Source organism: Cladophialophora psammophila (genome assembly GCF_000585535.1).
Source record: "Cladophialophora psammophila CBS 110553 chromosome Unknown aczJe-supercont1.17, whole genome shotgun sequence".
Lineage (NCBI taxonomy): Eukaryota > Fungi > Ascomycota > Eurotiomycetes > Chaetothyriales > Herpotrichiellaceae > Cladophialophora > Cladophialophora psammophila.
The window spans coordinates 609,429-635,212 of NW_006912938.1; the positions used below are offsets into that span (position 1 = coordinate 609,429).

General features: G+C 52.5%; 11 protein-coding genes across 11 annotated transcripts; all 11 read left to right on the forward strand.

Moving 5' to 3' along the window:
• Positions 1-81: 81 nt before the first annotated feature.
• On the forward strand, positions 82-1,722 carry A1O5_09829 (uncharacterized protein; the record flags this gene model as incomplete). Its single annotated transcript, XM_007750407.1, has 1 exon — positions 82-1,722. The coding sequence occupies one exon, from the start codon at positions 82-84 to the stop codon at positions 1,720-1,722; it is 1,641 nt and encodes a 546-aa protein (XP_007748597.1).
• Positions 1,723-3,982: 2,260 nt separating this feature from the next.
• On the forward strand, positions 3,983-4,903 carry A1O5_09830 (uncharacterized protein; the record flags this gene model as incomplete). Its single annotated transcript, XM_007750408.1, has 1 exon — positions 3,983-4,903. One exon carries the CDS (start codon positions 3,983-3,985, stop codon positions 4,901-4,903), a length of 921 nt encoding a protein of 306 aa, XP_007748598.1.
• Positions 4,904-6,404: 1,501 nt separating this feature from the next.
• On the forward strand, positions 6,405-7,337 carry A1O5_09831 (uncharacterized protein; the record flags this gene model as incomplete). The annotated part of the gene is made up of 1 exon (XM_007750409.1): positions 6,405-7,337. The coding sequence occupies one exon, from the start codon at positions 6,405-6,407 to the stop codon at positions 7,335-7,337; it is 933 nt and encodes a 310-aa protein (XP_007748599.1).
• Positions 7,338-8,730: 1,393 nt separating this feature from the next.
• On the forward strand, positions 8,731-10,774 carry A1O5_09832 (uncharacterized protein; the record flags this gene model as incomplete). Its single annotated transcript, XM_007750410.1, has 4 exons — positions 8,731-9,881; positions 9,946-9,995; positions 10,058-10,203; positions 10,259-10,774. The coding sequence occupies 4 exons, from the start codon at positions 8,731-8,733 to the stop codon at positions 10,772-10,774; spliced, it is 1,863 nt and encodes a 620-aa protein (XP_007748600.1).
• Positions 10,775-11,358: 584 nt separating this feature from the next.
• A1O5_09833 (uncharacterized protein) lies at positions 11,359-11,805 on the forward strand (the record flags this gene model as incomplete). The annotated part of the gene is made up of 1 exon (XM_007750411.1): positions 11,359-11,805. The coding sequence occupies one exon, from the start codon at positions 11,359-11,361 to the stop codon at positions 11,803-11,805; it is 447 nt and encodes a 148-aa protein (XP_007748601.1).
• Positions 11,806-14,152: 2,347 nt separating this feature from the next.
• On the forward strand, positions 14,153-15,811 carry A1O5_09834 (uncharacterized protein; the record flags this gene model as incomplete). Its single annotated transcript, XM_007750412.1, has 4 exons — positions 14,153-14,471; positions 14,525-14,667; positions 14,724-15,098; positions 15,155-15,811. 4 exons carry the CDS (start codon positions 14,153-14,155, stop codon positions 15,809-15,811), a joined length of 1,494 nt encoding a protein of 497 aa, XP_007748602.1.
• Positions 15,812-16,229: 418 nt separating this feature from the next.
• Positions 16,230-17,443, forward strand: A1O5_09835 (uncharacterized protein; the record flags this gene model as incomplete). The annotated part of the gene is made up of 2 exons (XM_007750413.1): positions 16,230-16,403; positions 16,634-17,443. 2 exons carry the CDS (start codon positions 16,230-16,232, stop codon positions 17,441-17,443), a joined length of 984 nt encoding a protein of 327 aa, XP_007748603.1.
• A 1,382-nt stretch (positions 17,444-18,825) lies between these two features.
• On the forward strand, positions 18,826-20,570 carry A1O5_09836 (uncharacterized protein; the record flags this gene model as incomplete). Its single annotated transcript, XM_007750414.1, has 4 exons — positions 18,826-19,142; positions 19,202-19,233; positions 19,319-20,230; positions 20,317-20,570. The coding sequence occupies 4 exons, from the start codon at positions 18,826-18,828 to the stop codon at positions 20,568-20,570; spliced, it is 1,515 nt and encodes a 504-aa protein (XP_007748604.1).
• A 1,558-nt stretch (positions 20,571-22,128) lies between these two features.
• On the forward strand, positions 22,129-22,971 carry A1O5_09837 (uncharacterized protein; the record flags this gene model as incomplete). The annotated part of the gene is made up of 1 exon (XM_007750415.1): positions 22,129-22,971. One exon carries the CDS (start codon positions 22,129-22,131, stop codon positions 22,969-22,971), a length of 843 nt encoding a protein of 280 aa, XP_007748605.1.
• Positions 22,972-23,448: 477 nt separating this feature from the next.
• Positions 23,449-24,126, forward strand: A1O5_09838 (uncharacterized protein; the record flags this gene model as incomplete). Its single annotated transcript, XM_007750416.1, has 1 exon — positions 23,449-24,126. One exon carries the CDS (start codon positions 23,449-23,451, stop codon positions 24,124-24,126), a length of 678 nt encoding a protein of 225 aa, XP_007748606.1.
• Positions 24,127-24,682: 556 nt separating this feature from the next.
• A1O5_09839 (endoribonuclease L-PSP) lies at positions 24,683-25,289 on the forward strand (the record flags this gene model as incomplete). Its single annotated transcript, XM_007750417.1, has 5 exons — positions 24,683-24,838; positions 24,899-24,967; positions 25,020-25,071; positions 25,137-25,210; positions 25,260-25,289. The coding sequence occupies 5 exons, from the start codon at positions 24,683-24,685 to the stop codon at positions 25,287-25,289; spliced, it is 381 nt and encodes a 126-aa protein (XP_007748607.1).
• Positions 25,290-25,784: the final 495 nt, after the last annotated feature.

The window sequence follows — 25,784 nt, forward strand, 5'->3', positions numbered from 1 at the left end:
CTGGGACCACTCCCAGTTTGACAACGATATCGATCCTCGCTGCGGCCTTAGCTGGCTGAGTCGACGAACCCGCGCTCCGCTATGAAATCCCTTCCTGGCCTCTTGCTGGCTGGAGTGGCCTCCGCTGGTATCGCTCCTCAGCAGCAGCCACTCCAGTTTCCCAAATCCTTCCCAACCGAAGCCAAAAACGTCCTTGGTAACCAACTCAACCATCTCAAGGATGCCCTTCGAGGTCTTACCAACGAAGCCGCAGATATCTGGGACGAGGTCGCTGCCCTCTACCCCGAGGATATGAGCCGCGCTAGCTTCTTCTCCATGCCTAAGAAGCACACCCGCCGACCGGATCATGAATGGGACCATATAGTTCGTGGGGCTGATGTCCAAAGCGTTTGGGTCAAAAATGCCGATGGCGAGCAAGAGCGTCGTCTCGATGGCAAGCTTGATACATACGACCTGCGAGTCAAGAAGGTCGACCCCAGTGCATTGGGCGTCGATCCCCACGTCAAACAGTATTCGGGATATTTGGATGACAATGAAAACGACAAGCACCTGTTTTACTGGTTCTTCGAGTCGAGAAATGACCCGGAGAATGACCCTGTCGTCTTGTGGCTCAACGGCGGCCCGGGCTGCTCTTCTTTGACCGGTCTCTTCCTCGAACTTGGACCCTCGCGCATCAACGAGAAGCTTCAATTGGTTCCGAACCCGTACTCCTGGAATGACAACGCCAGCGTCATCTTCTTGGACCAGCCTGTCAATGTTGGCTATTCCTACTCCAGCTCCTCTGTGTCAAACACCGTGGCTGCTGGCAAGGATGTGTATGCGCTGCTGACTCTCTTCTTCGAGCAATTCCCCGAGTATGCCAAGCAGGAATTCCACATTGCTGGGGAATCGTATGCCGGACACTACATTCCTGTCTTCGCATCAGAAATCCTGTCACACAAGAAAACCAATATCAAGCTTACCTCGGTCCTGATTGGCAACGGTCTGACAGATGGATTCACCCAGTACGAATACTATCGACCCATGGCCTGCGGTGACGGCGGGTGGCCCGCTGTCCTTGACCCCCAGTCCTGCCAGGCGATGGACAACGCCCTTCCTCGCTGCCAATCGCTGATCCAGAACTGCTATGATAGCGAGAGTGTGTGGTCATGTGTCCCGGCGAGCATCTACTGCAACAACGCGTTGCTTGCACCATATCAACGCACGGGGCAAAATGTTTACGATGTGCGTGGCAAGTGCAAGGACAGCAGCAACCTATGCTACCCCGAACTTGGCTGGATTAGCAAATGGCTCAATGACAAGTCGGTGATGAAGGCTCTTGGTGTGGAGGTTGATGGCTACGATTCCTGCAACTTCGACATCAACCGCAACTTCTTGTTTCAGGGCGACTGGATGCAACCTTTCCACCGACTGGTGCCAGGCATCATTGAGAAAATGCCAGTGCTGATCTATGCGGGCGATGCCGACTTCATTTGCAACTGGCTCGGCAACAAGGCCTGGGCTGAGGCGCTTGAGTATCCCGACCACGAGAAGTTTGCTGCGGCCGAGATGGAGGATCTTCGCTTGGATGCAAGCAAGGACGGGCGCAAGATTGGAGAAGTCAAGTCGCATGGCAACTTTACCTTTATGAGAATTCATGCGGGCGGTCATATGGTTCCCCTGGATCAGCCAGAAGCCAGCCTGGAGTTTTTCAATCGATGGTTGGCGAAGGAATGGTTCTAGACGGGTCGTTGCATGGATTGATGAGGACAGGGAAGCAATGATTCGTTTCTTGGAGGTCGCGGTCGTGGGTATCTTGACGGATGGGGTTATACAATCAAGGTCTCTGGCGGTTATGTACAGTTTGTGGTGGGCATGGATCCAATGAGTTTGGAGAACAGGTCTTTCTGCATTACATGTACGGAGTCCTCGTCGGACAGAATTCTGGATTTGCAGATATTGGTTGCAGGCGAATGTCACCGGCCATGATCTATCCACCATGCATCCATCACCACCTGAGATGTTTTCTCTCTCGTAATCTCGTCATCTACGCGCCTTGTCACCTCAATAGTTTCATGCACGGCATGCATGCGACGGGTTGACCCGAAGAGGGAGCGATGATCAATGCCTCTTTCTTAATTATCATTGTTTGAGGGTGCTGGTTTGACTACTGCATGAGGCTGCTCTGCCTGTCACCATGTGTAGCGCTTGGATTGTGGGTCTATTGCTCTATTCTTAGGCGGTCGCCAGGGTTGATAACAAGGTTGATTGGTCGCAGATGCTGCCAGTCACACCAGCTGTGCGGGTGCTGATTGGCCATACTTCCACCTCCTCCACTTCTTTCACCTGCTTAACCGCCCACACTCCCCATGCACTTCCCATGCACTTCCCACTCGTCTCAATCCTACCAGTCCTATCCAACAACATCTCGTCTTCGAAGCGCCCGGCTTGTTCCTCTCTCTTGCTCTCTTTGGCTCTCTATGGTCCTCTATGGCCCTCTCATGCCCTTCTCCCAACCATCGCTCTCCATCTCCCTCCATCTCCCTCCATCTCTTCCTTCTCACTGGCTTCCTGCTTGGGTCCTTTGGCATCCATCTCTTCCAATGTGGCCAACCCGAGGAATGCCCTCCTCACCCTACTGTCCCGATTCACACTATTGCCTGCAGCCTCGGGATGGGCCTCTCTCCACCTGGCCATGACCTGTGGTGCCGTTGACTATGATGCTGCTTGTCTAAATATTGCCATCCCCTACCCGTCGTTGCAACTTGCTTTCCCTTTCTTTCTCTTCAAGCAAGCAAGTCTTGTCAACTCTGGTCGTGCGGTTTGAGAGCTATTCTTGAATTCTGTTCTTTTTTTGTTAAGCCAAACTCCTAATTCATCCTTCTGCAAAGACATAGTGTCTGGTACACTATTGACTTGATCGACAACGTCCAAAAGTCTACATACTACCAAGTCAATTGTTAATCTACAATATCAACGCAACTCTTCCTTGGGAAACCTCGTGGCATTTACGAGCTGTGCTCATTCTTGCTGCATTTTCAAAGGTATACCACCGATCTTTGCAGAAGCTTCCAGGTTCCTTTCACGGATAAAGGGAGAAGAAAAAAAAAAAAAAAAAGACCACTTTCATCAATCGCTTTGAAAGGAAACCATCATCGTTGCCGGTCAACGATCGTTCTTTCCGACCAAAATACCTAATAGCTTCCGACTCCATACCGCCGGCCTGACTTGCTGTGCCACTCCAACAACTTAATCTTTGTCAAGCATCCATATTGTTGTTGTCGATACTGTCGCGTTTCCCATTGTGTCCATACTTTCGGTCGATTCAGACCCAGCAGCAATTCGAAGACTCGTCTCCTACCTCTCTTCAAGGCTAGTCAAAGTCTTTCGACAACAATTCCAGCTGGTGCCCGTCCTCACCACGGCTGGAGACTTCTCGGCGCCTTCTTTGCTTCAGCATCAAGCATCACTACAACCTCGATCAACGCTCTACATTGTGTCGTCACGATTGCCGGTCAATCTAGTTGACACTGATCCACAACGCACCTTTCTGAAACCTTCCTAGATATCAAGCAAACATCAACCTTGACCCATCTGTCGAGGAAGCTCTGCCCAATTTAGACAAACACTTCTAGACGGCAATCATCATCACACACGTGGACGTTGATCTAGGCACTTCAGTGTACTTGATCTGCCAATAATCGGCCATATTTCTGTTCAGCATTTTCACCATCCAACAGAGCATCATTAGCATTTTTAATTCGGACGACTCTTCTTAGGCCACCCCACCACAGCTCTACAGCAAAACTAACGACACATCTAACGCATTGTCACGAACCAAAAGTCTCGACGACATCGTTTTTCTTGAGTAAATGTATCATTCCCCTTTTCTCATGGGTTATAACCATTTCCATCTCATCAAGCTGACTCGATAGCCAGACACCGACTAATTCATCCCGAATCCAACCTAACTACAAAAGAAAAAAAATCACAAGGCACCAAAATGTCGTCACCAGCGGTCCAACTCTCTTTCACCCTCCGTACCTCTCCCAATGTCCGCACTGTGCACTTGCTCGGCTCATGGGACAACTACAAATCCCAGCTCCCCTTGTCCCTAGTCAAGGATCCTGCGGCCAAGCCCGGTTCCTGGAAAGGCACGTTCCGTTTCCAAGGGTCGAATGCCCTCAAACTGGGCTCCCGCTACTGGTACTACTACATTGTCGACGGCTATCATGTTTCTCACGACCCGGCCAAAGAATTCGTGACGGAGAAGACTACAGGCCGCAAGCTCAACATCATCGACGTTCCGGGAGGCGACAAATCTAGCTCCAAACCATCCCGGCCTAGTGTCAACACTGAAGTTCCCTCATCGCGCCACAGCAGGGAGATACCACAAGGTCGTGCGCTCAGCCCTGGAAAGATCCAACATCCAAAACCCAGCAAGCCGTACGCGTCCCGGCAGTTGCGCGAGGCCGACTACGAGGTTTCTCCCGTGGACGACCTTGAGGAACGGTTCGCAGGCTATCGCATAGCCGACTCCTCTGCCTCGCCGTCCGAATTGTCAGACGACAGCTCCTCTTCTGGAACTGTGTTCTCACGATCCTCGCCCTCCTCCATGTCGAGTGTGAGCGACCACAGCTGCCGCTGCGAGCGGTATGGGGTCACTCGGTCTGGCCAACGGGTCAAACTCGACTGCGGCGGTAAGCGCTGTGGTGCATGGAGCTCGAGTTCCTCCGAGTGCGAATCGAACGACAGCTCCGAAGAATCAAGTGAGGATGAGAGGGAGCGTCGTGCACGGATGCACAGGGAGGCGGAGAAGAGAGCGCCGGCTCCGACGACGACGACGACGACGACGACAAAGGGGAAGAGCAGTGGCGGCGACGACAGGAGGAAGACTATTGTTGTAGAGAAGAGACGGAAGTAAATGAGAGCTTGAGAGCTTGGAGCTTTCAAGGTGACGGTTCATTGAGAGAGTTGGTGAGTGTATATGTTGTGGGAGGGGAGAGCTTCCTTCTTCCGTGCCAATACAAAATCAAAGGACAAGAACACCACGTCGGCCTAGAGTCCACCGAATCAGACCAAGGCGAATCTACTACTAACCAGCAGCGAATTGCAACAAAACGTCCGATGCGAGAGTCAATCCAATCAGCCCTCGGCTGTGAGATGGCTCGGACCTACGTCAAACTCGCGGAAAGGGTGGGCATTGATGGCTGCAAAGAAGGGGAATGCATGGCCAGGGATAGTGAAGATGAGGGCAAATGGATGGCAAGAGGGCAGAGAGCAGAGGGGAGCGCAGTGGCAATCTTGTGGCCCAAGAGGGGCAAGCAAGAGAGCAGAAGAGTGCGACCTCGGGGACCAGAAAAGCAGTGGAAACACGAGAAGGGGGCAAACTTGGCAATGATGTCCATGGAACGGGTTGAGGAGCTCGGCATTACTAGAAGAAACCCCTCCTTTCTCCTCCCTGTATATCGACCACCAGTAGGAACGAAGTTCGGGGGTGGGAGAGAGGCTCGACAGTTGATCCGACGAATCGACGTTCTATGCTTGCATCATCCCATGAAAAGATAAACGTGTGCTTCTGCTGTATATTTTCCTCTTTTCCTGTTTGTGTTGTGATGGCTCCTCGCTTAAATTTCACTGTATCTCGATGGTTCTTGCAGTAAGTGGCTCGGTGAGAAGCTAACAGTACCTAGGTAAGGTTCTCGGGCGGGAGGTTGCTTGTGCGAACGTGATTTGACCAACATCACTTGTCTCGTACTTAGGTCGTGTGGCAGTCTTCCAAGTTTTGCACCAGATCCGCAAACTTACACTTTGGAGCCACACACCACGCATTCCCCGAGTCATCTTATACGGTACGTGATACTCCACCTGGGAAATACGAGCCGGCATGAAAGGGACAACGTCACCCATGTGGGCTCTTGCCAGAAGAAGGGAAGGGCAAAACGATCAAAGACCAGCCCTAGACCCAGAGGCAAAGCTTGCAATGATGGAATTGAACTGGAAATTGTCTCCGGCAAGTCTTGTAGACGCAGTTGATTATTTTCGCTTTCCTTTGTCTACCGCCAAGCTGACGAGAGGGGAGCCCGACAACTGGTCGTTTCGTGTTCTAGCCTCCCCTGACGGTTGGTGTCAGCCTCGGGGACCAGGCTGTAGAGCCCGAACTCAGCCTTGTGTCTCCGGGGAGGTCAGGTTAGGTGTGTAATAATGATCACGCACCCTTGTTATGCCCGTCGTCTTTTGATGATCGCTGGGAACCATGATTCGGTGTTTACGAGCCTCCCTCGCGGATCCGGGTATATATGTCCTTGGATCTCCAACGGGTCGACTCTGGGGCCCACGATACGATTCTCGATTGCTACAGACACCCGCCCGCACTCGGCCCGCACTCAATCTACCTCAAAGACTCTTAGGACAGCAGGGTCGCAATGGAGCCAAAGATTCACACACTATTTGAACCTGTGACAGGCACGTGGCAGTATGTTGTCGCGGATGAAAAGACAAAGGATGCCGTAATCATCGATTCTGTTCTTGACTATGACAAAGAGACGGGCAAGGTGTCCACACACTCGGCCGACCAGATTCTCGACTTGGTGGCAGATCAGGGATACACTATTTCCAAAATACTCGAGACTCATGCCCATGCCGACCATCTCACCGCGTCCCGATACCTTCAGAACGTCCTTGCCGGGCGACAGCAAAACGCGCCCCGTCCCGAAGTGTGCATTGGTCAACGCATTCGGCAGGTTCAGGAAACCATGTCCAAAATATACGGCGTGCCTCAATCGGACCTAGTCGACGCATTCGACCATACTTTCTCTGATAACGAGACCTTTGCCATTGGATCCATCGAGGCACGTGCTGTCCACCTTCCAGGCCATACGCCTGACCACCTTGGCTACATCATCGGTTCCAACGTCTTCACTGGGGATTCAATCTTCAACCCGGACGTCGGCTCGGCACGCTGCGACTTTCCTGGAGGGTCCGCTACCGACCTTTATACTTCGATGCAAAAGCTCTTGTGCCTTCCAGGGCACTTCAAGCTGTACACTGGGCATGACTATCCACCAGACAGTCGAGATGTGCCCATTGGGCAGCATGTGGATGGGAGCAAGGCCGTGCCGTTCACGACGGTTGAAGCTCAGGCTAGGGAGAACAAGCATGCCAAGCTGGGCACACAGATGGAAGACTTTGTGACGTGGAGGTCAGAAAGAGACAGCGGTCTGGCTGAGCCCAAACTGCTCGCCCAGGCTATGCAGGTTAATATTCGGGGTGGGAGACTCCCCACGCACAGCTCAGAGGGGTTCAAGCTGACCGAAGTACCGGAGCGAGTGGCCAAGGTGGTTCAAGCTGCATTGTAGCTGATAATTGCTGAGGAAGCGGGAGAGGCGAGGAGGATGGCTACAGGATACATATCGGGGACTTGGGCTTGTAATACATATCGTTCCATGTACGGTTGGCTGCCGAATTGGGCTAATGCAGCTCGCTGTTTTGAGATTGAAAATGCGTGTTCCCGTTTCATTTAATTAATTCATCGATCAGACGCTTTTCTTCCTTTTCATCTTTCCCTTCAGGCTGTCCGCGACGCTTTGGCGAAGCCACCACCCGCACAATGCTCTACACCTTCACCTTGCTTAACCTCAGGGGGTGCCCAACTACCGAGGGGTTGACAAGGGCAAGTGCCCGTCTCAAGCGACCAGCCCTGAATCTTCCGCGGGAGACTTTGCCAGAGTGAGAATAAACGTCCGTCAAGCCACCTTCTTCTCATCTCTCGGACCGCCGGAGACGAATCATGGCCAATATCCACGCGAAGTAGCTCGATGACGCGACAGTTACCGGAAGGCCAGGACTCGGGTAGCGAAGGATCACCTAGCGCGTGTGCATAAGAGACTCTCGAGAGCCGGAAACGGTTAGTTACTGATGGGGACGAGGTGCAAAGATCCAGTCAATGTCCAGCACATGTTTCCATCCTGCTGCCACCTCACCACGCACCGCCGGTCTGCCTGCATATATATCCCCGCATCTTGAAGATCAACATGCTATGCGCCTGTCCTAATGTCTGTGTTGTCAAAATGCATGAATGGAAATGCACTCAAAAAGTGTTTCTCCAACTGGACCATTCAGTTGGCCGTTCACATGCAGGTGTTGAGGAAACCATCCTATCACTTGCCTCCCCTCTCTATCATTGTTGACACGAGATCCCACTGACCTGCATCCCTAGGGGCACACGACGGAGCTTTATCAAGAAGATTCGGTGGTACCGCAGGATTCCCTCGCATTCAACGCCCTCGCCTCTGTCGCCTCCCTTCTTCCACCACACGCGGCCTTCTCCTTGCGTGGATCGCGGTCCCTGTTTTGTGGCTCTAGCTTTTGGTCCAATCCTATGACCTTGAGCCAGCACAGCTAAACTACTGTCGAGACCAAGGATCCGCCTGCACCGATCCTCACGCCGGCAATTCCAGCGGCAGGGGCTCATGCAAGTGGATTTCCTTGATGTGGTCCGCCTTCTATCATGCTGATACATGGGTACCAGTCTTGCGGTTGGGGTGCGAGAATGACCAAAGAATGCATCTACCCATCCCAACGATAACAGGGCTTAACTGTGGCCGAGATTGTCTGTTCAATCTGTGTCGAGGACATGGGAGTCGGCCGTCCCCATGTCTGCGTTGCTGAAAAGCAGCGGTACTCCTCCACCTGTTGATCCGTGTTCTGCTTCTTCCTCGTTTCAAATTTTCATTTTGTTGCAGATTCACCATGGCTGCTACGGAATCGGCCCTTCCGGAACCCAATAACTTCCTCCCGATTGACACTAGGATCTCGGGGAATACATTCTCCGACCTACCCCAGCATGACGAGGCGCTCGATCTCAAATTAAGTTCCCAAGATTTGAAGGTCCAAGCTCAAGTGGCGGTGACGGATATTTCCTCAGGACAAAGCAGCGGGGAGGAAAATGACCTTAGCCCGCTGGATGCAGAGCCACTTCCCGCCGTTGAGTCGCCATTAGTATCGGAAACGATCGATCCTGATCCTTTAGCGAAACCCCGGCTGACGCGGCAAGATTCAGCCTGCTATCTAGACGAGAAGGCTGGTGGTGCCGCGCCTGTCACCGACGACATCGGACTTGGAAAGTTCGAGGACCAGTCTGATACTGCTCCTGCCACCGAGGCCATTCCTGAAAGCCCGACACCAAACGTGTCGGCGCTCATAGTAGACCTCGGTGATGTCTTGTGTAACTGGACCGCACCAGAAGCTCTGCCAGTATCGCCGGCAATGCTGCATCGACTCCTCAAGACTCGCTTCTGGCATGAATACGACTCAGGTGTGATCACTCAAGAAGAATGCTACAGCCGTCTTGCGACACAGTATGGCCTCTTGTTATCTGATGTGGCCGAAGCATTTAAGCAGGCCGCGCAATCTCTCAGTCCTGATGAAGAGGTCTTTGGTATGATCCGAGGATTGAAAGAGACTTATCGGGGCACATTGAAAATCTATCTCATGTCAAACATTCCCTTGCCTGAATGGAAGGCCTTGGAAGGGGATGCACGGTACGACTGGAGTTTGTTCGATGGCTTCTTTATCTCTGCTCAAGTGGGCATGTGTAAGCCTGAGCTTGGATTCTTCCGGCATGTTCTTAACAAGATCAATGTGAAGCCGAAGGATGTGGTATTTGTGGACGATAACGCGGAAAACATCCTCGCGGCCAGGTCGCTTGGCATCAGGTGCCTCAGATACAAGGATGCTTCCGGGTTGAGGCAATTCATCCACCACGTCTTCGATGATGGCGTCGACCGGGGACGAGAGTGGCTGCACAAGAACGCTAAGACCATGTGGTGCGTTACTCCAGAAGGACGAGAAGTGAGAGACAATTTTGCCCAGCTCTTCTTGTATGAAGCTGCTGGTGATTTGTGAGTCTTGATGCGCCCGGCCCGGAAGGCTGTTGAAGGACATGCTAACAATGCGAACGTCAAGAGATCTTGTCTCGATGACGTTCTATGAGCGCACATGGAATTACTATATCGGTGAGAAATTCTCGAGACCTGGGCCCTTTGATTAGCTTTGAGTGGACTGACCAATGCGACAGAAAAACCCATCGATACGGTGGAAAAGCACCCTGATGACATCGACACAACTTCGCTGGCGATGATCCTGCTGCCCCACGACCTCGGGAAAGCACATTCTATTCTCGACGAAGTCCTCCTGTACACGAACAGAGATGGCATTATTCTAGTGAGTATTCTCCCTATGCCAGCCTTCCGAGAGGGGAGATACCGACGCTTCACAGACATATTTTGACAACAAGCGGCCTCGTATCGATCCCGCCGTTTGCGTCAACGCTCTTCGCTTCTTTCACAAATATGGTCGGGATGACTTGCCCGCGCTACAGCCCACAAAAGCCTGGGTTTCAGATGTCCTCTTCTACCGAGCGTATCTCGATGGAACGTACTACTACCCCAGCGGAGACGTCTTCTTGTACCTTTTCAGTCGCCTCCTGGTCGCCAATCCCGAGAGCGACATATATCGCAGCACTTGGGCCCTCCTGCGCGAGCGACTGCAAGAACGAATCGGGTCACCAGGAGATTCGGTGGAGCTGGCCATGCGAGTGATTGCTTGTCTTGATATGGGCCTCAAGAATGAAGTTGACCTGCGGAAGCTGGAGGCGTTGCAGGAGGTAGATGGCGGGTGGCCGGTCGGCTGGCTCTGTCAAACGGGTAAAATCAGTTTGAAGATTGGCAGTCGAGGCGTGGCGACGGCGTTGGCGGTCAAGGCCATCGAGACGGCGCGGAAGAGTGGGAAATGAGGACCATGGACTTCCTCCTCGGAACTTGGCCTCGCGCCTTACGGGCACATTTTGACGAGAGCCTATTGGGTCTGATTTCCTTGATTTCTGCAGCCTTGTCATTCTCACTGCCGCACGGCGCACAGGACACACAAATAAACACAAATCCCGACCGGCGAGGCTGGCAGCTTGTTTGGTGGCTGTGTAGCTGTGTACTGGGTACCTCGTAACAATCTTGCACAAGGAAATGCTTCCCCCGATGCTACAGTAACCGAGAGATTATCAACCGACGGCCTGTGATTGGCTGCCTTGTATACCCGATTAGGATTGCGGGGTAATGGCCACGACCCTGTACGTACCAGGTACTACGTCATGGGACAAGGCTGCTGACCAAAGGGCATTCTTCATTCTTGGCCTGTTCGGTGCCCTGCGTCTCCGTTGTTCTGCCTCTTTGTCACCCAAACAACCCGTCTCAGCACCGCATTGCGCAGCCTTGGGAACCGCCCTTCCTCCTTGTTTCTTACATATCAAGCGCCCTCACCCCATCTATCCTTGCCATCCTCTCCAAGTCGGCTTTGCAGTTGCTACATCTTCACACCTGCGTCATGGCTGCTGCCGTCTGTCCCGTGGTTGGCACCACCAACACCGTCCTGCCTCCCCAGCACCCCGATTTCGACATGGACAAGCCTGGTCAGGTCTGCCCTGTCACAAAGGCCACCACGGATCACCACCACAACCTCCACAAGCACCCGGGTATCTTCGACTCGGCCGCCGCCCAAGACCTCGCCAACGCCGATAACTGCCCCGCCCTCACCAAGATCGTCAGCCGCCCTGAGCAGCAGGCCATGGACGAGGGCATCTGCCCTGTGGTCGGTACCGTCTCGACTGTGTTGCCTCCGAACCACCCCTCGACCAAGGACGCGAAGGAGGGCGATGTCTGTCCCGTCACGAACGCCAAGTTTGAGCATCACAGGGACAAGGTGCACGAGCACCCCAACCTCGAGACAGCCGCCAAGGGTGCGGTTTGTCCGGTAGTGGGAAAGAAGGCATGAAACCAGTCAGAAGGATACTATGAATATTTCAGGGATAGTTTCTGGCAATAACGCGCTGATCCAATGTATCTCCAACACCGATGTCGTCGTCTAGGTCCGCTGGGGTGGCTCGCTCTCATCCTCGTCTTGAGGTGTGGTGGACATCTACCTCTGCTCAAATGCGCAGGTTTGTATTAGGATTGGTCGTACCACAGTCACTGGATGCCTTGGAGTTGTCAAATTAAATAACAGAGCAATTCCCTCTGCCTCTACAATGGTTCCTTGGGCTCTGTGAGTGGTTGGATTCACAACCCATCCTCGGCAAAACTATATTCCGACACGCACTGTTTGCATATGTAGCCACTATTACTTTCACACCATATGCTGGTTGCAGGGTTGTAGCAATTTGCTCACGGCGGATGCAGGTCTAGATCTCGACGAGTGCTACAATTCGGGCCACTTGTATAACTTTGCACTTGCCCACAAATCTGGGTAGTTGAGTGCAGCTTCGTACCGAGCTCACTGGGATGCAGGCCGAATCTCTTCCAGGCTGTCACATCGCCATTGGAAATGGGGTCCCGGATCTGTGCTTCAACGGCGTCTAACCTGTCCACAATCCGGGCCATGGCGTTGTGCATTAGACTTGCTCTAGACGGGCTGACCGCGTTGACGTAGAGGAAGCGACCACACCCGCAGTGACGGTACTCAATGCCCCGAAGATTAGCACAGTCTTGTAAAGCCTGATGCAAGGCGCTCAGTACAGTGATCACCACACCGAACATGAGTTGGAGGGCCACCCACCAGAGCCCTTAGTGTAGGTAACAGGAAGTAATATTGCCAACTGTAATGGCGGCAGGCTGACAGACTGTGTTTGTGCCAAGAGTTCGAAGTTGTGCTCATGTATCGACCCGTTTCCCCATTGAAGCAATCGATATGCCGTATCGTGCAGCTCTGGATACCTGGGATCCTGGCTCTGCTCGGGCATGTTGGGAGCCAACAGGTCTGGCCGGTTCAATCGTGTCTCCCACGGGAGGATGAGCGACTGGTGGCCAGGTAGTTTTGTCCTTTTGTGTCCCTAACTCAGGCTGGTCTTCATTGACACTCCCTCGCTGTTGTAGGTCCACTTTTCTTGTGTTCCCTTCGTCTTGCTGGAGTTTGTTTGTGAATTTGAGCATACCCTGTATGAGAAAATCTCCAGCAACAGAAGCCGAAGGATTTCCATCCGGAACAGGTATCGGCTGACCTCAATGTGGAAGGTAGCCGAACTTGGGTATGTGCTCATTACTACACAATGGGCAGAGTTTCTCCAGACGCAAACAATTCTCCGAGTAATTCCAGAAGTTGGGAGGAACAGAGAGTGGCTGTGTATGGAGGTTAATGCTCGAGGCCTTAAGCGACAAGCACCCGATATTCACCTACCACATCTCTTTCATGTCGGAATTTTACTGATCGAGTGTGCGCTAGGCGCAGAAGTTTACGTCGCGTTCACAGAACAACTGGCCTTGCGAATTCGTTGATTACACCGCCAAGAGCTTCAGCATTACACACGGTCGGTGTCAGTCATCTTGTCATTTGTGGGTAGAGAATTTGGCCCAACGGTTTGCCACGCGGTTGATTTCTGCCTTTAGCCGAAATCGTCACTTGTGAACCTCAGGGGGTCGCAACTTGTGGACAAGGACAATATGATGTCCGAGGACCACTTACGAGGTGTTCAGAAAGAATTCCTTCAAGACTATTATCGGAACGTCGACGACCCTATCAAGAAGCTATGGCGGGAGACCTGTACTAGTATTGATCGGTCCTTAAAAGGTGGGAAAATGAGTTTCGAGCAAAACTTCTCTTGAAGCGGGCAGTACCTGGAGGAACACCGCGTACTGAGTCTCTATCCAATCCTGGTATTGGCCCTGGAAAAGGAAGGGATCTTCTCGCTATCTGCGGGGTCGAGAGACAGTGCCTCCATATCCTCCTTGGGTGACAACGCGGAGATCAGAGTCGGCTCTGTCATTGGAATGGGGAGTTGGAGTATCGCTTTCTTGATAAGGCCTTTGGTAAGTTGTATGCAGGTTGTTCCATCTTATTGATATCGGTTGTTGCAAACCGAGAGAGAGAGAGAGAGAGAGAGAGAGAGTCCTTGTCTCTTGTGTGCAATATAAAACCCATGCTCCATGGTCCCTCAGGTGCAGTCTGTCTTGACTCTTGCCCTGGAAGACGGCAAGTGCCCTGTCTATAACAATCGAGCGTGCGAGAAAACCTCAGCTCGAACCTTTCGACTTTATCGTCCAACACGTGTCACCTGCACCAAGGGAGTATCATGGGACAATGGATGCGTCCAAAGGGACGCCTATCTCGCCTAGTCCCGGCTTCACAGATGGCACTTCTTGTCGCCGTCGTCTCCGTCTCGGTGGTCGACTCGGTGCTCTTGGGATACGACAGCTCGATAATGGGCAGCCTCAACGTGATGCCAACATACCAGAACTACTTCACTCTGACGACGGCCACTAAATCGTTGAATACCGCAATTTCCTATGTTGGAGGATCGTGCTCCGCCCTCATTGCTGGGTTTGTCGTCGCCTGGATCGGGAGATGGAAAAGCATCATGCTTTCTTGCGTTCTCACCCTGATCGGTGCTATCATTCAATCGGCCGCTCAGAACATTGGCATGTTTATTGCTGGGCGGTTCATTGTCGGTAAGTCGTCATCGAGCTGAAGAACATGGTGAGCAATGCTAACCTGCGTCGAGGCTTCGGATTGGGCTTTGCTCAAACAGCGTGTCCTACATATGTGGCGGAGACTGCTCCCCCAAAGCACCGCGCCGTGGCATTGGGTCTGTACTATGCCTGCTGGGGTGTCGGCACCCTTGTTGCTTCAGGCGTTTGTTACTCGGTAAGCTTTTTGAATGTCGCTACCCGGGTAGTGCTCAATCATGGTTTATTTTGCAGACGCAACACTATTCATCGACGTGGGCTTGGAGAACGCCCAGCTTGGTCCAAATAATCCCTAGCATCCTTTGCATGCTGGTCCTCCTCTTTCTCCCAGAATCGCCTCGATTTCTCATTGACCGTGATCGGCATGACGAGGCCCTGGAGGTGCTGGCAGCACTCAACGCCAACGGTGACAAGGATTCTCCAGTCGTGCTGGTGCAGTACCGAGAGATAACTGACACAATTGCCTGGGAGAAGAGCCAACAACTGTCGTGGCGTCAAGCTTTCAGCACTAAAGCAAACCGGAAACGTATCATCATCACCGCGACATTTTCCATTATTGTTATGCTGCCTGGGACCAATATTATCACCTTCTACTTCGGCGATATGCTGGTATGTCCATCTCGATAGGCACAATGAAATGGCAGATGCTGACCCAGGGACCGTAGGCACAGGCTGGAATCAGTGACCCAACGACCCAGCTCGAAATCAACATCATCTTGACTTCGTGGACATTGGTCGTCTCACTGGCAGGTGCCTGGTTCGCCGATTCTCTGGGCAGAAAAATACTTTGCGCAATCAGCCTTGCAGGCCAGGTTGTGACCTTTTACATTCTCGCCGGACTCACCGCGATATACGGAGATTCGACAAACAAGTCAGGAATCTACGGCACCATAGCGATGATATTCCTCTACAACGCAGCGTATGCATACGGCATTACTCCGCTCACAGTGCTCTACCCGCCTGAAGTACTCTCATACTCTCTAAGGTCAGTAGGCATGGGATTGTATACTCTGACCACAAAGCTATCGGGCCTGCTGGTGACGATGGCCTTTCCCTTTGCCCTGGATGCTATTGGATGGAAGACCTACATTATAAACGCAAGTGCGGATATTGTGATGTTGGTCGGTGTTATCTGGTATTGGGTCGAGACAAGAGGCCTTACGCTCGAAGAAGTGGACAAAGTGTTTGACGGGGTCAAGCATTCCGACGTCCCTGATCTGAAGGCAGTTACTGAAGGAGAAGTTGAGGTAGGGCCGGAGTTGTTGAAGACAGTCACGAGCAACGTGGAAAATCAGGAAGTTGTGGTAACGACGGCAAAATAAGTCGATGGGAAGACGCAGACTAGGCTTGTTCCAATATGAGGCGTTTGTGGTGTGTTTGGACGCTTGGACGCTTGGACGCCGATCAATGACTATAACAGAGAGGTCTGAACCGAAGACCCGAACCTGTATCTGGGTATTGACGAGAGACAGGCGGAGAAGAGCGTAAGAACCACGTCCCTCTTCCTCCGCAAGGTCCCTTATCAAGGTGCCTCGCCTATCCTATAGTTTACCAGTTGGAGAAGAGTATAGCATCCCCCTATTCGTCTCATTGTGCGGGGGGGGGGGGATCAGGATGCGATATCAATCCTATTTCTTCAGTGAACGATACAATTGACCGGATATCAAAGGATATTTATCTGTCTCCCCATCCTAAGGTATACCAGGGCACAACTCTTTTCGACACGTTCAGGAGCAAACCATGGCAGAGTCAACACCCATCCCCGTTGTCTCATTCGAGAAATTCCTGACGGGGGACCGTGCCGACCAGAAGGAAGTCGCCCGACGGGTCTACAATGCGTTTTCCGAAGTTGGGTTTATATATTTGAAGGACCATGGCATCCCCCAGACGAAGGTTGATGAGATCTTTGCTTTGGTAGGTATCGCCCACCGCTGCATTTACGTATCCCTGGAGGACTACTATGGACTAGCCCGCGTCCTGTGACACTGGGTGACCCCTTTTTGGCGACAGCCTTATCAAGTCTGCTTTCTTTCGCCATTCCGTCCACACAGGCCCCTTCCAATCCAGTTCAAATTGAGCGTCAGATCGTAGTTGATATTGGCTCTCAGTCATTGGCTTTATTTCTGACTGTGATTCTACTCCAGGCCGAGAAATTCTTCACCCTTCCTTTAACCACGAAGCTCGCTTACAAACTCAACTCGGCACACGTCAACCAGGGGTACACTGCTGATGGAGCCGAGGGCATCAACGACCACAAGGAATGCTACGAGCACCGCCGCTTCAAGAACGAGCTGTGCCCTTCAGACAGCGAGTTGCCGGGCTTCAAAGCCACGCTCGACGACTTTTACAAGCAATGTCTCTCGCTCGCGATGAACGTGCTCAAATGCCTGGCCATGGTGATGGGCCTCGAAGACGACTTCTTCCAAGGAATCACGAAACGAGCCGATCCGCAGCTGCGCCTGATTCACTACCCGCCCATTGAGCGCAGCGTGATCGAGCAGCAGGGCCACGCGAGGATCAACGCCCACACAGACTTTGGGTTGTGCACGCTGCTCTTCCAGGACGGCGTCGGCGGGTTGGAGGTAGACCCGTCGCACGAGAACCAGTTCGTGCCGGCGCCGCCGATCCAGGGCGCCGTGTTGATCAATATTGCCGACTTACTGCAGCGGTACACAAACGGAAGGGTCAAGTCGACGCGGCACAGGGTGGTGAGTCCCTCGGTGAACCGATTCAAGAACTGTGAAGTCTTGCCATCCCGATACAGCATCCCGTTCTTTGTCCACCCGGACCCAGAGACGATCATCGACCCCATCTTGTTGACCGAGGGTGAGGTCAAGCTGTACGAGCCCGTCAATGCGGGGCAGTGGAGGGACTGGAAGACGGCGACGAATTACAGACTCAAAGGCGAGAATGGCGAGGAGGTAAGTTTGAGGAGCGTGGCCGTCGAGACTTGAGATCCGTGGTCGACACGATGGCGAAGGAGCGCCATGTTGTCCCTTTGAGCATTTTCATGTTCATGTTCATGTTCATGTTCACGTTCATGTGGGTGATAAAAAGTCGCTTGCTACGTACTTCATAGATGGATGGGTGTTTGGATGCCTTATGTAACTGCACAACGCATTCTTTATACGTGTTGTTATACCTGCTGACGTGATGAGAACACGGTGCTCTTAGTACTTGTCTGGCATATATTCAATAGCGAGTGATTCTCCACGAGGCCTCCATATGTATGTATTGATGACCGCTGTGTGGCCGGGTGCCAGGGACGCATTAATATGGAGAAAGACATAGCTTACCTCAACCAAACCTCCCGTTCTGGCATTTATGTCTTGCAACCCGTCGTCGTCCTCTCCATCGCCGTGGGTAATTATTGCAAAACCCTTCACAAAAATCGGTAGCTGGTTGACGCCCACTGCTTGGTGCTCAATCCCGAGCCCGAGTGCCCTTCCCGCATGTCTCTCAACTAGTCCTGGCAACATGTCATAACATCTGGTGATATCATAGCATTGACATCCCTCTCCGATGCTCTACGTCTGGAATCGCAACCACATGCACAACGGCCATAAACAAACCTTGGCAAGCACACGAACAGGAGACGATCCCCGGCGGCTAGAGCGACTTCTCTAAGGACTGTAGGATGGGAACCTCGTACGTACGCCTCATATCATGATCCCCAGTCCTGACCGCTGGTACGCAACCCAGATCCTGGAGGACAAGCGAGGATCCTGCGTGCTTTCAAGGCTGTTGGTTGCAGCCTTCGTCCAGCCGCATTCGCACACTAGCTTTCGGGACGCGCTCAACCCTCCCTCGAAAAGCTGGACATTGCTTTCTGTCGTGCCCTTTCAGGTGACCGTCTTTTTCAGACATCTTCAAGGGAAAGGAAATCGAGCTGGAACGGCCTGAGGAAGGGTTGACTTACTCACATCTCAGCCATTCTGCTGCAATGTATCTCGCTCCGCCAGGTCTGCGGGCTTCTGTACGAAGATGCCGCCAGAACAAAGCGCCGTGGATTACCCGCATCCGTCGGCGCCCGATATCGCTGCACTGGAGTGGAGTTTTGGGATTATCTCTTTTCTCGTCGGCATCCTGCTACCGCCTGCACTGCGCTGTCGTCATGCAGGTAACCAGAAGGCGAAGGTGATTATGGGAACGGTTGATCGGCATCTGAAACTCGAATCGGCCATTCTCCGACCATCCTATTTGGGGATGTCACCAGCGTCGTCGTTTGTACGATCTTCGTGGCCCTTACCTTTCGCCGTACAAAAACCTTCCATTATGAAGTCCGAATTTTCGATTTTATGATGTCCCTGATTTCTAGGATTCACGATCCACTAACATGGCGAAGAGTGCTTCGATATTGCGAGATGTTGAAGCAGGAACAATACCTGTACGAGCAGAAGAGCAGCTGTCAGAGAAGAAGATCGTGCTCGAGGATGAGAAAACCGAAATCCTGGTCGATTGGGACGGCGAGGATGACCCGGAAAATCCTCAAAGCTGGTCAACCGTGTTCAAATCCTGGGTCACCTTGCAGCTGAGTTTACTGGCGTTTGCTGCGAGTCTGGCTTCCAGCATTATCGCTCCCGCAAATCGAACCATTGCCGAATACGTCGCAGTCAGTGAGAATGTTGTTGTTCTCAATGTCTCCCTCTACATGTAAGTTCCCCCCCGGCCAAGGCTCTGGTTCATCGTCGAGTGGCTGATGTTGCGTCCAGCGTTGGCTTCGCCTTTGGCCCTTTGATCTGGGGTGGGTTTCCTTCTCCCTTCATTCCAAGTTCTCCTGGTGGCCTTCTAGCTCTGGAAACAACGGCACTGACTCTTCAATGCTGTAGGTCCTTCGAGCGAAGTTTGGGGCCGGAGATGGTCCATGTTGCCGGCAATGGCGTGTCTAGCTTGCTTCTCCATCGGCACCGCAGTGAGTCAAAACGCCCAGTCGATCTTTATCAACCGGTTCTTCAGCGGCTTCTTTGGCTCGGCTGCTGTCAGCAACGTCAATGCCGCTTTGGGCGACATGTGGTCTCGAGAGGCTCGTGGCACAGCTGTTTGCATGTATGGATTGTGCGTCGTCGGGGGGCCGACCCTAGGCCCAACAATCGGCGCAGCTATCCTGGTCAATCCCCATATGGGCTGGCGATGGACCGAATATACCACGACCCTGCTCAATTTTGCGGTTGTTGGGCTGACCTACTTCTGCATGCCGGAGATGTATCCGCCGGTCCTGTTGAAGTGGAAGGCCCAGCGACTACGACGACAGACCGGCAACAACCTGTACTACCACCCTCACGAAAGAATCAAGGTCGACATCAGGTCGATCGTCACCAAGCAATTGTCGCGGCCGCTCAAGATGCTCGTCACAGAACCAATGGTCACCTGCATCGCATTCTACGCCTCCTTTGTCTACGCAATTCTCTACATGACACTCCAAGTCTTCCCGATCATCTTTGAAGAGCAGCGACAGTGGTCGCCCGTGGTCGGTTCTCTGCCTTTTCTCGGCATGTTCGCTGGGATTATCTGCGCCACCGGCGTCAACCTTGGGAATCAGCCCAGATACATCCGGAAATGTCGGGCTTCCAATGGAAGGCCGGTCCCTGAAGCAAGACTGCCGCCTCTGGCAATTGGCGCCGTCATGATGGTGGTTGGCCTGTTCTGGTTCGGATGGACTGCTGCCCCAAAACATCCCTGGCCCCTTCCTGTCATTGCTGCCATGTTTATCGGTGGTGGCTTTAACGTCATATTTCAGCAATGTAGACATTCCCCCCCCCCCCCCCCTTTCTCCCGGTCTCCCAAGAGCTCGCTCCTTATAAGGCACGCTACTGACGCATCAATCTAGGCATCAACTACCTGGTCGACGTTTACGGCCTTTATGCGGCCAGCGCTACAGCCGCTAACACTTTTCTGCGCAGCATCCTTGCCGCAGGTCTCCCTCTGGCTGCCCGACCCATGTATCATTCACTTGGAGTAGGGCCTGCAACGTCGATCCTTGGTGCCGTGGCGTCGATGATGCTCCCCGTGCCGTTCATCTTCATGAAGTACGGCCTCATTCTGCGGAAGAAATCGAACTTTGCACCCGTGCCGGATGGTTGAACTCGACATCCACCACCTTTGGGCTCCGGACCCTTCCCAATATGAAGGCGACGCTGTGTTCCTGCGAGATTATCTAGAACTCTTTGCTACTCTAGCGCCTCGACAAGCACAATCGCAACATCATTGAGGATTCCCCTCCCAGGATTTAATGCCATGGTGGTCCCAGAACGACCTTGATTGGGGGACTCTGGTGGCACGCTGACGGAGCGTCATCTGTAAGTTTGATACTTTGAAGGCAGTGACTTCCGGTCCTGGGCAAAGCATACATCAATGGTGTACAAGTCTGCAAAATATCTCACAGAACACTACTCTACTCCTTTGACCCGGTTGCCTTCCTAGACCATGTGTCTATTGCGAACATTTGAGTCGAATATTTGAGCTATCGAACCGTCAGGCAATCTCAAGCGATTCTCCACGCCGGTTAGCGGGATCTCGCAGCGACAACGCCATTATCCCATAGCAGACAGGTTCGCAGTGACCCTCCATCCATCCATCTGTAACCCGTGACTCGACCAGCGCTGCTCCTGGCTTGTGCATCGCGAGGCGCGGATTTACATGGCTCAAAAATACCAAGGGCGCGATCGGGCCGGGACTCTGCACCATTTCACGCCCGAGCGCAGATACCGATGTCAGCAGTGTCCTTTCGATATCGAGATTTTATATCAACATACATCAGGAGTGATAGTGGATGGAGGGGAAGAGGAAGAAAGAGGAACTCACGATGTCGGATACCACGGGTCAACGATCGACGATCCATACAACTACCTGAGGGTGAGAGACAAGAAAGCAGGAAGTCACAGCGACAATTCAGACATAAATCAATCTTGACATACATACATGCCACGGAGGCAAGGGCATTAAACATAAAGGAAAGAGACCCTATATCGTCGTTAGCCTGACCTATTCCAAAACCCCCTCTCATAGGTTCATGCGTTGATAGTCGAAACAGAATCACCAAGTGGCCCAGGATTAAAGTACATAAATGTTGTTTTTGGAAAGATGATGAAGGGGAGCTGAATGAAAACGGGATTGAGACAAGTCAGTGAAAGAAAAGCATCGGCGGTGAATGTCAATTTCACTTCAATATCAATGTCGCATCATTTCTTCAGTAGCACATGGCAGCCAGAAGTGATCAAGCAGATCCAAATGGCAGTTTGTCTGCCTTTATATCGATGTTTTCTCCCTCTCTTTCTCCCGCTGCTTTCTACCCTTCATCACAACCGTAAGGACGCTTATTGGTTTCTTTTTTGCGGGGGGGAGGTCGATGCCTTGATATAGGTTGACCGTCTTGCCTTTTTCCTTTTGACATTCCACCCATCTTATTGTTCATATTGCATATTCCTTGTTGTTAAACTTAGATCCTTCAAATGTTCATCCACCTTTCCAGCAATCGCGCAAAAAGTCTCACTTCATCCCCAGCGTTCAGTGTCAGGCTGTAGTCTGAAACTGTATCCATCAACATTAGAAGATCTGTCTCGAAGTGGAAACTTTCTGGCGATTAGGTGGTGGCCTTTGAATCAAACGAGCAGGGACTACGCCGGCCATATGCGAACACACAATGTCTAACACTGGAGTCAAGAAAGCTCAAGAGGATTGTTGTCTAGCCGGACATGGATCCATACTGGGACAGGGCAGGTCTGAATCGACATCTGATAATGTGATCAGCACCACCAGGGCAGTGGGTATCGATGATTCGGCTGTCGATGGGGAAGAGATCGAGGCCGAAACCAAAGACGCTCGATGGGCTGGGAGAACAGCACCCTGTCCTTCTCGGAATCCGGCACTTGCTTCAATTCTCAGCCCACCCGAAACGCCGCGGTCGCTAGTCAGCGAGGACGGTGTTGAATCAGGAGACACCAAGTTCTACACCCCTTCAGAATCAGTGGCCCGCCGCAATGACACTTTTACAGGGCACCTGGTTCAACTGGACAGAACAGAAAGTCCAAGGGCCCTCACCGCTTATCTGCCAGTCCCACAGTCGTGGCGCCATACTTCCGAGGTCAATTTAGACCAAATGATTGATGAGGCCATGGACGAGGGCGGATGGAGACGCAATCAGACCTCAAGGCCACGGACTGTCCTCGCACCAATGCCACCGAACATGGCAGAAGCATCCACACCAGGCCGACATCTGGCTTCACCTTCCTGCTGGCCTGACTCGGAGACCATTTGGAGGTTTGGGCACCTTGACAGAGAAGAGAACCAGCGGGTGAAGCGGGATCTAGAAACGCTCAAACAGGACGATGAGATGAGTGGGTACAGACGAACCCTTGCTGCGAGCTGGGCGTTGGCCTCGGTGGTGGCTTGGGAATCTGAAGGCCCTGTTCGGTTGGGAAGGCAGATGAGAGACCCCGAAGGCGAGCATGGAGCGTCTGTGGAGCCGAGCTGTATCGCGGCTTAGCTCTTGGGTGGAGTGAAAGACGTGCTGAGGTTGTTCGGTTGAGGCGCAGCGAGGCACAAGCGATTGTTGAAGTCTGGTTTTGATACGGCAAAGAAGAGAAGAAAGGCCAGTGAAATCCCATGAGGTTGTTGTACGCCAACCTCTGGGGCAACGAAGTGGTTCCATCTGAAGAATTTGATCTGCAGCATCCGGGATCAGAGGAATCGGTATAAGTTTGCCGATTCTGGCGCGAAGAATCATGATATTTTGGGAGATTGGGACTGGAGCATTTGATTGGATGCCTTTTGACATATCTGTGCTTCATTGCTGGTGTAACCCTGACGCCTTTCAGGTGGGTGGTCCTGCAGTACATCAGGACGGCATCCGCCCGTGAGTTAGTATTTCTTTTGTGTATCTCACCATTGCCTGCGACAAACGACTCCTCCGAGACTCTTCCGTCTACCGTGCCTTAAGACACCATTGCATCCCCTCCCAACCATGGATTTCCGACAAGTGAGGAGGATTCCAATCACCCGGGGATGGGGCCCTTGCAAAAAAACTCACTGGGTACCCGTGAGCGACTACGAGGCGTGGCAGACTCCTGACGGCTTCACCCATACGTCGCACTGGAGCGTAGGCATTGATCCTTGGGCGCTTGGGATCCGAAGACCAAGAATATTGCTGGCAGACAACGATATACAATATCTGGGCTTTCGGGAAACGAGACCGGGTGGGCCTGGCGCGCTATTGCGTCCTGGCCTCGGCGAGGTGAATGAGATATTGGACGCGGTGTATGCTCGAGACCAGCAAGAGCTCGAGGACCGACGAGCAATCGAGGAACGCCGGGCAGACGAGTATAGGAGGAAATGGCTCACCCTCCACGAGGCGCAGACCGCCACAAATCGGTTGCCTCAACACATGGAGGAGTATCATAACCAGATGCAAAGGCCCATCAACGACGACCGACTCCGAGGTCTGCAAACAGATGCTGAGTCGTATGCCGAAAGAAAAAGACAGCGAGAGGAAGAACAGCACAGAAGAGACCGCGAGAGGGAAAGGGAGCTCCGCGATGCCGAGCTGGGACGGAGGACGCGTGAAGACCTGGAAGACTATGGATTCGTGCCTGTCACACGGCGGCGAGGGAGAGGGCGAGGAGGGCGAGGAGGGCGACGGTGAGGGAAGAGTCTTGTTCTTGGACTTGGAGGGCAGGAGAGGTCGTCTTGGAGGTTGAGGGAGTGTATTTGTGGAAGCAAGGTGTCAAGGTGTCAAGGTGTCAAGGTGTCAAGGTGTCAAGGTGTCAAGGTGTCGAGGTGTAACGGTGTCTTGGGGCAATCTTGGTGTCGATGTCAGTGTTGATGTCAGTGTTGATGTCAGTGTTGATGTCAGTGTTGATGTCAGTGTTGATGTCAGTGTTGATGTCAGTGTTGGTGTTGGTGTTGGTGGCCGAGGAATTCGCAGACAGGAATTGTCCGTTGGGCGGGGGATGCGCAGGCCGCGCTTCTCCGATTCCATACTATCGAGGCTATGTAAGAGGATCAAAGGGCGCAGGACCCCAGTACCCAGTCTTGCCCAGTCTTGCCCAGTAGAGGGTACTTGAGGGTACCCAGCATCCAGCATCCAGCTTCATCAAATCAAGCAACTGTCGATTCCTATTCCTGCTCCTCTGTCTAGCACTCTTCTTCTCTCTTGTCATATCCTATCCTTGTTTTATTGCAGAGGAATCTCTCTCAACATGGCCCCCAAACAAGTGGTAACGTCAGACAAAGGCCTCAAATCAAACCTCTTCTCCCAGGCTACCATCCACAATGGCACCATCTACGTCAGTGGAAATATTGGCATCGTTCCCGCCACGATGAAGGTGGTGGAAGGTTCAGTCGCAGACAGGACGGTCAGGACACCCACAGGCGAGGTGCCATCTGGCCCGTGACTGATTCCCCGACGTCTGCAGAAACAAGCTCTGGAAAACATCAAAGTTGTCCTAGAGGAAGCCGGAAGCGGCCTCGAGCAGATCCTCAAGGTATACAATATCCGCATCCGGACCGTCCTCGAGAAGCACTGACCAGGTCCAGATGAACATCTACCTGACAAACATGGAAGATTATGCTGCCATGAATGAGGCCTGTGCGTGGTTCCAATTTCCCCGGCCTCGCCGCCACATTCCTGGAATTCTGCCTGACCCAGAACAGTCCTCAAAATCATTCCGGATCCGAAACCAGCACGGACCTGCGTCTGCGTCAAAGAGCTTCCCTTCAAGACGGATGTAAGGACATCCTATCTGGTTGCCCATCCTTGGGGCTAACGGCAGTCAGGTTGAGATTGAATGCATCGCCGCATTGTGAGGGCATGTAAAATGCTGGCATTGTTGAACTCGTAACGCTGACTGTTGCCCAAGGAGTCAGGCCTCAGGGTCAAAGCTCTAGGTTGCCGTTGAATATCTTTGGTTTAAATCTAACCTTCAGAGGACAGCTTTTTCTTTGTCAAAGGATGCGTTTGCAGCACCAGGCCTCGGGACGCTGCTTGCCCCGTCATCCTTTGGCTTTGGCCGAAGCCTGGAATCAAAGAACCAGACTTGACAGTGACAAGACACTATAAAATATGACAATGGACTCTTGGATGAAAACGGTGCTATTCTTTCTTCCGTTTCCGGAAATGGCGACGTTGAAGCTACCTTCTATTCATCCCTCATTCATATATTTCCATTCATATATTTTCCACTCAATCCACTTTGCTTCTTGAGTTCCTGGCCGATGCGAATTTTGTCTCCGTCAAGACTGAACATCCTTTGCAAATATATCTAGGTAGATACCAGTCGCTAGCATTTGCAGAGCCCAAAC